Below are 12,500 nucleotides of genomic sequence, written 5' to 3'. Positions count from 1 at the left end.
TCGTACGTTAAACCGAACACATTGGTACTGAAACCGTAAGTAACCCGAACACATTGGGTCGTATACCGTAAGTAACCCGAACACACTGGTTTGTATGCTGAATACCCGAATACATTGGTTGTTATAGCGTACGTAACCCGAACACAGCGAGTCTTACGTAACCCGAAAACAATGCGATTAAAAACCGTAAGTAACCCGAACACAGGAAGTCTGGTACCGTACGCAAAACCGAACACAGCCTCTTGCACCGTCTGTAACCCGAACACAGCGAGTCTCATACCGCACGAAACCCACGGCCTTGGAGCCATGGCAGGCGCACAGACTGGGGGTGACCGGTACGTGACCGGAACAGAAGAATGGACGCAATAGCTAGGCCTAAAAAGGAGACCGGTTGCAACTGACAGAAGCTGGAGGAGAGAAAATGAAAAGGGTCGGGAGTCCGTGATCGTTCGAGATACAGGGCAGAAAGGAAGAGGAGGAAGAGGATGAAGAGTAGGGGGAGGAAGAGGATGAAGAGGAGGGGGAGGAAGAGGATGAAGAGGAGTGGGAGCAGGAGAAAGGGGAAGAAGGAGAAAGAGGAGGAGGAGAAAGGGGAAGGAGGAGGAAGAGGAGGAAGAGGAGGAAGAGGAGGAGGAGGAGAAAGGGGAAGAAGGAGAAAGAGGAGGAGGAGAAGGAGAGGAAAGGGAAGAAGTAGAAGAAGAGAGGGAAAAAAGGACCAAGATGATGGGGAGGAGAGAAAGACTGATATGAGTGATAGTGAAAAAAAAATAAAAGTGAAATGTAGCAATCAAATGAGAAGAGAAAAAAAGAAACCGAGGAAAAATAAAATAAAAAAAGGAAAAGAAGGAAAAAAGAAAGCGAAGTAGTAGTAGCAGTAGTAGTAGTAGAAAAAGAAGCAGAAAAAGAAAAAGAAGCAGAAAAGGAAGAAGAAAATTAGAGAAGTAGTAGAAAAAGAGGAAGCAGGAAAAAAGAAGCAGAAAAGGAAGAAGAAAATTAGAAACAAATAAATAAATAGAAGGAGAAGAGTGTGGACCGGCAATGGGTGTTATAAGCTTCTTCTGCCCAAGGGGATAGACGGTGTATAGGAGTAAGGCAGAGAAAATTGGAGGAGGGACAGGGGAAGGGTAAAAAGAGTTAGAGGGAAAGCGAAAGAGATAGTGGGAAAGGTAGGGGATGGTAGGGGAAGGGGAAGGGGAAGGGGAAGGGGAAAGGGCAGGGGAAACGGTAGAGGAAAGAGAAAGAGGTTGGGGAAGGGGAAGGGGTAGGGGAAGGGGTAGAGAAAATAGATAGTGAAGGGGATGAGGAAAGGCAGGAGAAGAGGTAGAGGAAGGAGGTAGGGGAAGGAGAAGGGGATGTGGAAAATGTAGGGGAAGGGAAACTGATAGTGGTCGGTGAAAAGGAAAAAGAAGAGTAAAAAAGGAGAGAGAAAAGAGAGTAAAGAACAGAGAGAAAGAAAACACGAAGGAAAGGGAAGAGGAGGCAGCATCTAATCCACACCAAAGTTCCCTTAATTCCACGAACCCCCGTGTTGAAACTCACCCCCTCACCCCTCTCCCCCTCTTCCCGTTCGCCCCAAAACCAAGGTCATTTTGAAGAGCCCCGTCCATCCCCCCCCCCACCCTACCCCACCCCCACCCTTCTCCCTCGACCCCGACCCGCACAATACCTAAACGCCCCAACACCGCACACACACACTCAAGCGGGGGTCCCAAAATCTCCCCCCCAACTCTCCCCCACTAAAGAAAAACTCGCTATATACGGCAAGTGGGGGTTCCCTTATCCCTTCCCCCCCCAACCCTGGAGATAACAGCACGACAGACCTCCTGCCCGCCCCCCCACCCCCCAGCCACCTTCCTCATACCCCTCTACCCCATCTTCCCGAAACAGGCGGAATCTGACTATAATTATCTGTGACATTTTGTTGACGCCAGAGTTAGCTCAGCAGCGGGACCGCGTATTGATCTCTCTCCCGCTAAGTCCCCCCCCCCCTCCCTCCCTCCCTCCTCCCCCTCCCCACCTTCTCATCCCTCGCCCTCTCCTCTCCTCTCTCGCCCTCCTCCTCTCCTCTCCTCTTCTCCGTCGCCCTCTCCTTCTCCTCTTCTCCGTCGCCCTCTCCCTCCCTTCCCACCTTCTCCCTCTCCCGCCCCCTCCTCTCCTCTCCTCTCCCGCCCCCTCCTCTCCCCTCTCCCTTCCCCCCTCCTCTCCTCTCCCTCTCCCGCCCCCTCCTCCCTCTCCTCTCCGCCTCCTCCTCTCCTCTCCTCTCCCGCCCCTCCCTCCTCTCTCCTCTCCCGCCCCTCTCCTCTCCTCTCCCTCTCCTGCCCCCTCCTCTCCTCTCTCCCGCCCTCCTCTCCCTCTCCTCTCCCGCCCCTCCCTCTCCTCTCCTCTCCTGCCCTCCTCTCCTCTCCTCTCCCGCCCCCTCCCTCTCCTCTCCTCTCCCGCCCCTCCTCTCCTCTCCTCTCCCGCTCCCCTCCCTCTCCTCTCCTCTCCCGCCCTCCTCTCCTCCTCTCCTCTCCCGCCCTCCTCTCCTTCTCTCTTCTCCCCTCCTCTCCTCCCTCTCTCGCCCCTCTCCTCTCCTCCTCTCTCGCCCCCTCCTCACCTTCTCTCCCGTCCCCTCCCTCTCCTCTCCTCTCTCGCTCCCTCCTCTCCTCTCCCTCTCTCGCCCCCCTCCTCTTCCTCTCCTCTCTCCCGCCCCCTCCTCTCCTCTCCTCTCTCGCCCCCTCCTCACCTCTCTTCTCTCTCCTCCTTCTCCTCTCCCTCTCTCGCTCCCTCCTTCTCCCTCTCCTCTCTCGCCCCCTCCTCTCCTTCTCCTCTCTCGTCCCTCCTCTCCTCCTCCTCTCCCGCTCCCTCCTCTCCCTCTCCTCTCCCGCCCTCCTCCTCTCCTCTCCACGCCCCTCCTCTCCTCTCCTCTCCTCTCCTTCTCCCGCCCCCTCCTCTCCTCTCCTCTCCTCGCTCCCTCCTCTCCTCTCTCCTCTCTCGTCCTCCTTCTCCTCTCCTCTCCCTCTCTCGCGTCTCCTCCTCTCCTCTCCTTCTCCTCTCCTCTGCCCCTCCTCTCCTCTCCTCTCTCGCTCCCTCCCTCTCCTCTCCCTCTCTCGCCCCCTCCTCTCCTCTCCTCTCCCGCCCCCTCCTCTCCTCTCCTCTCCCGCCCCCTCCTCTCCTCTCCTCTCTCGCCCCCTCCTCTCCTCTCCTCTCTCGCCCCCTTCCTTCCTCTCTCCTCTCTCGCCCCCTCCTCTCCTCTCCTCTCCTCTCCTCTCTCTCCCCTCTCCTCTCCCGCCCCCCTCCTCTCCCTTCCTCCCTCCCCTCTCCTCTCCTCTCCCTCTCTCGCCCCCTCCTCTCCTCTCCTCTCCCCTCTCGCCCCCTCTCTCCCTCTCCTCTCTCGCCCCCTCCTCTCCTCTCCTCTCTCGCCCCCTCCTCTCCTCTCCTCTCTCGCCCCCTCCTCTCCTCTCCTCCTCTCGCCCCCTCCTCTCCTCCCTCCTCTCTCGCCCCTCCTCTCCTCTCCCTCTCGCCCGCTCCTCTCCTCTCCTCTCCTCTCCTCTCCTCCTCTCCTCTCCTCTCCTCTACTTCCTGCCTCTTCCGCTTCTCTTCCCTGCTTCTCCCCTCCCCCCGTCCAACCCTTCTTGTATCTCCCTCACCTCTTTCTCCCTGCCCCTGCCTCTGCTCCACTCTCTCTCTCTCTCCCTCTTCCTCTCCTCTTCTCTCTGTCCCTACCTCTCCCTCACTCTCTCTCTCTCTCTCTCTCCCTGCTCTTGCCTGTGCCTCTGTCTCTCCTCTCTCTTCTTTTCTACTCTTCTCCCCTTCTCCATCTCCCTTTGCCCCTCCTCTCCTTCCTGCCTCTCCCTCGCCTCTTCTTTCCTCCCTGCCTATCCATCTCCTCTTCTCCTTGTCTCTCCTCTCCTACCTGCCTCTGCCTCTCCCCTCACTTTCCTTTCCTCCCTGTCTCTCCTTCTCCTCTCCTCTCCTCCCTGCCTCCCCCTCCCCTCTCCTTCTCTCTGCCTCTGACTCCCCTCTCCTCTCCCCCCTGTCTCTCCCCTTCCTTTCCTCTCCTCCCTGCGTCTCCTCCCCCTCCTTTTTTCTGCATCTCGCTCGCCTCTCCACTCTCATCTCATCTCATAGTCCATCTACTGTTCTTCCCTCTATCGCTTTCTCCTTTTTCATTCACTATCTCTTCTTCCTCTTTCTCAATCTACTCTCACTCTCTCACTCACTCACGCACTCTCCTCTACCCTTGAAAACTTTCACTTACTCTAATCTAATCTACTTTACTCATACACTATTTCCTAACTCACGGTACTCTCTCTCTCTCTCTCTCTCTCTCTCTCTCTCTCCCTCTCTTTCTCTCTCTCTCTCTCTCTCTCTCTCTCTCTCTCTCTCTCTCTCTCTCTCTCATTCTCTCTCTCTCTCTCTCTCTCTCTCTCTCGACGTTTTCACTGACTCACTCAACTTATATGCTTATTTATCTCACTATACTTTCTCACTTACGCTCTCACACCACTTTCTTCTCTTACTCTCTCAATGCTTTCACTGGCTTGCTTGCTTGCTTACTTTACTCAGTGACTTACTCTTATTCACTCATTCATTCACTCACTTCCTTACCCAGTCTGTTCACTCATTCTCTCAATCACTCAGTCTGTTCACTCACTCACTCACCCACTCACTTATCCCCCTCCCTTACTCACCCTGTTCACACTCATCCCTTCACTCCCTCACTCACTCACCCAATCACTTATTCCTTCCCTCACTCAGTCTGTTTACTCATTCCCTCATCCACTCACTTACCTATTCCCTCCCTCACTCACCCAGTTCACTCATTTCTTCACTCACTTATTCCCTCCCTCACTCGGTCTGTTTACTCATTCCCTCATCCACTCACTTACTTATTCCCTCCCTCACTCACCCAGTTCACTCATTTCTTCACTCACTTACTCACCCAATCACTTATTCCCTCCCTCACTCGGTCTGTTTACTCAATTCACTCATCCACTCACTCACCCACTCACATACTCCCTCCCTCACTCAGTCAATTCACTCCCTCACTTATTCTCTATTCCCCCATCTTCCCATCTCTATCCCCTTCCTTCTGTCTCTCTTTCCCTCCCTTCCTTCTCTCCTCCATCGGTTTCCTTCTTTAACCTAACCGTTGTTTTCCATATTCAAGAGGTACGTCATTTTTTTTTTAATGAAAACCGTAAATAATTTATGGTTCATCATCCCCCGCCGTTCTTCATTTATGTTATCTTCTTGTGTAACGCGCTTTCGGTAAATATTTGCCCTTTACTCCCCCCATCTCTCACTCTCACTTCCCTTCTCTTCCCCTTTTCTCTCTTCCTCTTCCTCTCCCTTTCCGTTTCTTCTTAGCTCCTGATCTCCCTCGTTCCTTCCCCATTCGCCTCTCTCTCTCTCTCTCTCTCTCTCTCTCTCTCTCTCTCTCTCTCTCTCTCTCTCTCTCTCTCTCTCTCTCTCTCTCTCTCTCTCTCTCTCTCTCTCTCTCTCTCTCTCTCTCTTCAACATTCCTCCCTAGCTTCTCCATTTCTCTTTCTCTTTCTATCTCTCTCCCTCACTTCCCATCCTCCCTCCATCACACCTATCCTCCGCCCCTACCTTTCCCTCTCCCTCTCTCCTTCCCTTTATTCTGTTTCCCACCCTTCTCCCTCGCCATTTCCCTCTCCTTCTTCCCGCCAGCTCTCCTCCACACACTCTTTCTCTCTCCCTCTGTCGCTCCGTTGCCTTCCACTCCCCTCGCCTCTCCCTTGCCGTTCCCTTTCCCTCTCCCTTTCCCCCTTTCCTCTCCTCTCTCCCTCTCCCCTCTCCCCCATTACCCACACCCTCCCTCTCCCTGACATTCCCTTCTCTCCTCTCGCCTCCCCCAACCCCCTCTCCCAACCATTCCCCGTCTCACCTCACCCCCCACACCCACACCCTCCCACACCCTCCCCCACCCCTCTCCCCTCACCCCTCCCCTCTCCCCGCTGGTATAGTAACAGGGCTACACCCGGCTACACCCTCACGCAAGCAAGTATTGATCTTTATATTACATCACACGTGACCGGTTTCGAGATCGGGGCGAAGGGAGAGGAGAGCTCACGGAATGAGGAAAGAGCGGGAGAGGAGAGGAGAAAATGGGAGAAGAGAGGAGAGGAGAGGAGAGGAGAGGAGAGGAGAGGAGAGGAGAGGAGAGGAGAGGAGAGGAGAGGAGAGGAGAGGAGAGGAGAGGAGAGGAGAGGAGAGGAGAGGGGAGAGAGGGGAGAGAGAGGGGAGAGAGAGAGGAGAGGAGAGGAGAGGAGAGGAGAGGAGAGGAGAGGAGAGGAGGGGAGGGGAGCGGAGGGGAGGGGAGAGGAGAGGAGAAAAGAGGAGGGGAGAGGAGAAGGAAGGAAGAGGAGACGAGTGGAGGGCAGGAGAGAGAGGAAAAAATGGAGGGATAGAACTTTTTTCCTCTTTCTCTTTCTCGCTTTTCCTCCCTTTCTCCCTCCCTTTTTCACCTCCACACCCTCCCTCTCTCTCTCCCCTCCTATCCCTCTCGCCTCTCTCTCTCTCTCTCTCTCTCTCTCTCTCTCTCTCTCTCTCTCTCTCTCTCTCTCTCTCTCTCTCTCTCTCTCTCTCTCTCCGTTATTTCCCTCGTCTCCCCAATCCCATGCCTGCAGCTCTTGTTAGCTCTTTCGCAACTTTTTTAACGGACTTTTTGACTCTGTGTCTGTGCCTCTGTCTGACTGCCTGTCTGTCTGTCTGTTCCTTGGTTTTTGGGTGTATCTGGGAGTCTGTACTTGTGTCTGTGTTTCTGCGTCTGTGTGTCGCTTCTAGTGCCGTCTCCATTTTCGCTTCTCTTTAGGTACGTACATAACCATCTCCGCTTCTGTTTAGGTACGTACATAATACACATTTTCGCTTCTGTTTAAGTACGTAACAAGACCATTTTCGCTTCTGTTTGGGTACTACATAACCATCTCCGCTTCTGTTTCGGTACGTACATAACCATCTCCGCTTCTGTTTGGGTACGTACATAACCATCTCCGCTTCTGTTTAGGTACGTACATAACCATCTCCGCTTCTGTTTATTTACGTACATAAACCTAGTCAGTGCTTGCCTCGCACACTACGGCACTGCTAGCAATTCCTCAACAGTTCGAAAAATCGTTTCTCCTTCCTATTTCCTATTTCCTATTCCTATTTCCTATTTCCTAGTCACCAGTTTCCGCTGACCCGTTCCTCCGCTATTGAAACCCGATGAAACTCTGAGCCGAAACAAACTCATAAAACTTTATCTGAAAATATAAATTGACAATCCTCTAATGTCAATATCAGTCGAGTCAGTCTGGGTAAACTTATTTTTTCGAAGTAAACATCTATCACTTTAAGTAAGCATTTTTCTTTACTTTTCTGGTAACTTTTTTTTTTCTTTTGTAAATACGGTCTGTTTCTAATTCAATCCAACTTCAATCTTAAATCTTCTTCCACTCTATTGTCGTTTTATTTCTATAATGCTCATTATTATCATCATTATCATCCACATTCTTTTTTAAGCATCGGTAATATATTCATCCCTATCATCATCACCACCAGCACCATTTTTGTTATTTCGTCATTTATTTGAACACTTAATAAAACCTTAAGCAACTCTGTCCAAACAACCCACCAGGAGGAGTCGCCAACCATTCACAACCACAAACACACAAAAACAAAAACAAAATCCGGCCAAATCACAACCACCTCCAACCAGACAGCCAATCCGCCAAATCGATCCACCTGGAGCAGCCGCCTACCACCTACAACCACACTCACAAACAAACACAAAAGGTGATCCAACCAACCACCCTCTAACCCTCCAACCAAATCGACCTGCCAACCACCTACAACCACACTCACAAACAAACAAACACAAAAGGCAATCCAACCAACCACCCTCCAACCATACAGCCAAATCGACCCGCCAACCACCTACAACCACACTCACAATCAAACAAAAGCAAACAAACAAACAAAAAAGGATTCCAGTCAAACGCATAACCACCTCCAACCAGACAGTCAATCAGCCAAATTGATCCACCTCCAACCACACTCGCAAACAAACAAAAGCAAACAAAAACAAAACCCGAGCAAACGCACAACCACCTCCAACCACACAGCCAAATCGATCCACCTACAACCATAAAAGGCAATCCAACCAACCACCTTCTAACCAGACAACCAAATCGACCTGCCAACCACCTACAACCACACTCGCAAACAAACAAAAGCAAACAAAAACAAAAACAAAGTCCGGCCAAATCACAACCACCTCCAACCAGACAGCCAAATCGACCTGACAACCACACTCACAAACAACCAGAAACAAACACAAAAGACAATCCAACCAAACGCAAAACCACCCTTCAACCAGACAGCCAATCCGCCAAATCGATCCACCTGCACCAGCCGCCAACCACCTACAACCACACACACACACAAACAAAAGCAAACAAAAACAAAAACAAAATCCGACCAAACGCACAACCACCTCCAACCACACAGCCATCAACCATCTACAACCACACTAACAAACAACCAGTAACGAACACAAAAGACAATCCCACCAAACGCACAACCACCCTCTAACCAGATAGCCAAATCGACCCACCTGGGCCAGCCGCCAACCACCTACAACCACACTCACAATCAAACAAAAGCAAACAAACAAACAAAAAAGGATTCCCGAGCAACGCACAACCACCTCCAACCACACAGTCAATCAGCCAAATCGATCCACCTACAACCACACTCACAAACACACAAACAAGCAGAAACAAAATGCAATCCAACGCACAACCACCTTCTAACCAGACAACCAAATCGACCCGCCAACCACCTAAAACCACACTCACAAACAAAAGCAAACAAAAACAAAACAAAATCCGACCAAACGCACAACCACAACCACCTACAACCACACTCACAAACAAAAGCAAAAACAAAATCCACCTGGACCAAACGCACAACCACAACCACCTACAACCACACTCACAAACAAAAGCAAAAACAAAATCCGACCAAACACACAACCACCTCCAACCACACAGACCCACCAACCACCTACAACCACACTCACAATCAAACAAAAGCAAACAAACAAACAAAAAAGGATTCCAGTCAAACGCATAACCAGCTCCAACCAGACAGTCAATCAGCCAAATTGATCCACCTACAACCACACTCACAAACAAACAAAAGCAAACAAAAACAAAGTCCGACCAAACGCACAACCACCTCCAACCACACAGCCAAATCGACCTGACAACCACACTCACAAACAACCAGAAACAAACACAAAAGACAAGCCACCCAACCCCTCCAACCCTCCAACCGAATCGACCTGCCAATCCCCTACAACCACACTCACAAACAAAAGCAAAAACAAAATCCGACCAAACGCACAACCACCTTCCAACCACACAGCCAAATCGACCCACCTGCACCAGCCGCCAACTACCTACAACCACACTCACAATCAAACAAACAATCACAAAAGGCAATCCAACCAACCACCTTCCAACCACACAACCAAATCGACCTGCCAACCACCTACAACCACACTCAAAAACAAAAGCAAACAAAAGCAAAAACAAAATCCGACCAAACGCACAACCACCTTCAACCACACAGCCACCAAACACCTACAACCACACTCACAAACAAAAACAAAATCCGACCAAGCGCACAACCACCTCCAACCGCACAGCCAAATCGACCTGACAACCACACTCACAAACAAACAAACAAGCACAAAAGGCAAGCCACCCGACCCCCTCCAACCCTCCAACCGAATCGACCTGCCAATCCCCTACAACCACACTCACAAACAAAAGCAAAAACAAAATCCGACCAACCGCACAACCACCTCCAACCACACAGCCAAATCGACCTGACAACCACACTCACAAACAAACAAACAAGCACAAAAGACAAGCCACCCGACACCCTCCAACCCGACAGCCAATCAGCCGAATCGACCCGCCAACCACCTAAAACCACACTCACAAACAAAAGCAAACAAAAACAAAACAAAATCCGACCAAACGCACAACCACAACCACCAACCACCTACAACCACACTCACAAACAAAAACAAAATCCGACCAAGCGCACAACCACCTCCAACCGCACAGCCAAATCGACCTGACAACCACACTCACAAACAAACAAACAAGCACAAAAGGCAAGCCACCCGACCCCCTCCAACCCTCCAACCAAATCGACCTGCCAACCCCCTACAACCACACTCACAAACAAACAAACAAGCACAAAAGACAAGCCACCCGACCCCTCCAACCCGACAGCCAATCAGCCGAATCGACCCGCTCGCTATCACCCGCGTCACAAAAACCCAAATCCGAATAAAAATCAAGCCAAGCGGAGCCACTCTGCTGACGTCATCGTCCGGTGCCAGGGTGACGCGACGGCCTTGCAGTGCCATTACCTGAAACAGCTGATCGCCGACTGGCACTCAATTATATATTTACAGGTGACAGATGCCTGGCGGACCTGGTGACCTCTTCTGGCGATTTTCTTTACCTCGACCTCTTCCTTCCTTTCTCTCTACCCCTCTTCCTATTCTCTCCTTCCTTCCTTCCTCTCTACCCCTCTCCCTATTCTTTCCTTCCTTCCTTCCTTACTTTCTCTCTACCCCTCTTCCTATTCTTTCCTTCCTTCAGGTAGGTAGATACACACATACAGACGGACAGACATAAACATATAGACAGATATATCAGCTGACAGATAGGTGTATTCCTAAACGTAAGTATTCACGCATAAGGATACGTACATATACATACATAAATATATGCACATAGAGGTACATACATAAACGCATACGGGATGTACATATATACACATGCATATATACACATACTCACACACCTGGGTACACAAACATGTGTTGCTTACCTATGAACATATGCAGGATAATCCATTTTAGTTAGAGGTGTGAAATTATATGAAATGTCCACACATACACACACACACACACACACACACACACACACACACACACACACACACACACACACACACACACACACACACACAAACACACACAAACACACACTCAGATTATCATATGTACACACAAAGGCACAGACACAGACACGGACGAAGACAAAAACACACACGACAGATACAAACAAACATACACATACCCACACGCGCGCAAACACACACATACATACACACACACACAAACATACACACACACACTCCCACGCACACTCCCACCTACACACACAATAAAAAAAACTACAAACACCACAAAATCAAGCAAAAACAACGAACGCTTTACTCACTTCATTTGTTTTACGATGGTACTTTTGCCGGACTCTCCCGCTCCTGCAAAGAAAGAAATGTGTCATTAGAACGAGTGACGTCATCGCCAACACCGACTCGAAGGCCATGGAAAAAAAATGGCAGAATATTAGGCAACACCGTAATGAATTTGCACTCTGATTGCAACATTGATGATTTCCAAAGAGCGGCCATATAACAAATGGATTCGTATGAACTGAATGCTGAAAATACATCCACGTATAAAAAGATCTTGTGCAAGCGGATCTGAATTTGTTCATAGTTATACCCTTAGAAGATAAAAATGAACGTATAAGATTTATTTTCTATGTTGCAAATATTATGTACGGTTCTCGATTATAAACATTATTCGGAAAATATTTTTAGAAGAAACAAAAGGTCTTGCTTCTCATAAAGATTAATGAATAAATATAAATCAAATGTGAAGATTAGATTTCACTGTTGCTAAAGAAGAAAAAGAAAGGAGAGGAGGAGGAGGGGGAAGAGGAGGAGGAAGAAGAAGAAGAAGAAGAAGAAGAAGAAGAAGAAGAAGAAGAAGAAGAAGAAGAAGAAGAAGAAGAAGAAGAAGAAGAAGAAGAAGAAGAAGAAGAAGAAGAAGAAGAAGAAGAGGAAGAGGAAGATAAGAAGAGAAAGAGGAGGAAAAGAAGAAGAGAAAGAGGGGGAGGGAAAGGAAGAGGAGAAAGACGATGGAGAGAAGGAGGAGGAGGAAGAGGGGGGGGGGTGGAAAAAGAGGGGATGAGGAGGACGACGACGAAGAGGTGGAGAAAGTGGGGGAGGAAGAGGAAGGAGGAGAAGGAGGTGGTGGTAAGGGAAGCATAAGGAGAGAGGAGGAGAAAACGTTGCAAAACACGAATAAGAGAAAAGGAGAAACGACAACTAAAACACAAACAGAACACAGCCAAGAAAAAAACATGACACAGTCACACGCCGAAAAACCGGAAAATCCGAACCGGAATTCAGGGCTCGTGCCCGCCACCAAACCCCTTCCCCCTTCCCCCTATCCCTCCCCCCTCCCCATTACCATTTTCCCAAACACCATTAATCTCCCCCTCCCCCCTTCCCACCCTGTACAAAACACCTTCGCTAACCCCCCCATCTTCCCCTTCCCCCTCCCCCTCCCCATTACCATTTCCCCGAACACCATTAATTTCCCCTACCCTCCCCCTACCCCCCTTCCC

General features: G+C 50.0%; 1 protein-coding gene across 14 annotated transcripts in view; it reads right to left on the bottom strand.

Moving 5' to 3' along the window:
- Galphao (G protein alpha o subunit) overlaps positions 1-12,500 on the bottom strand; it is a 203,247-nt gene that overhangs the window by 99,934 nt on the left and 90,813 nt on the right. For all 14 annotated transcript variants that reach the window (XM_070128904.1, XM_070128902.1, XM_070128903.1 and 11 more), the window contains one exon: positions 11,304-11,346. In XM_070128904.1, the coding sequence (XP_069985005.1) occupies positions 11,304-11,346 (43 nt within the window). The remainder of the gene's footprint in view (positions 1-11,303; positions 11,347-12,500) is intronic.

Source organism: Penaeus vannamei, chromosome 13, assembly GCF_042767895.1.
Source record: "Penaeus vannamei isolate JL-2024 chromosome 13, ASM4276789v1, whole genome shotgun sequence".
Classification (NCBI taxonomy): Eukaryota; Metazoa; Arthropoda; class Malacostraca; order Decapoda; family Penaeidae; genus Penaeus; species Penaeus vannamei.
Note: the sequence above shows the minus strand (reverse complement) of the source record. Positions and strands in the feature narration are given on the sequence as shown.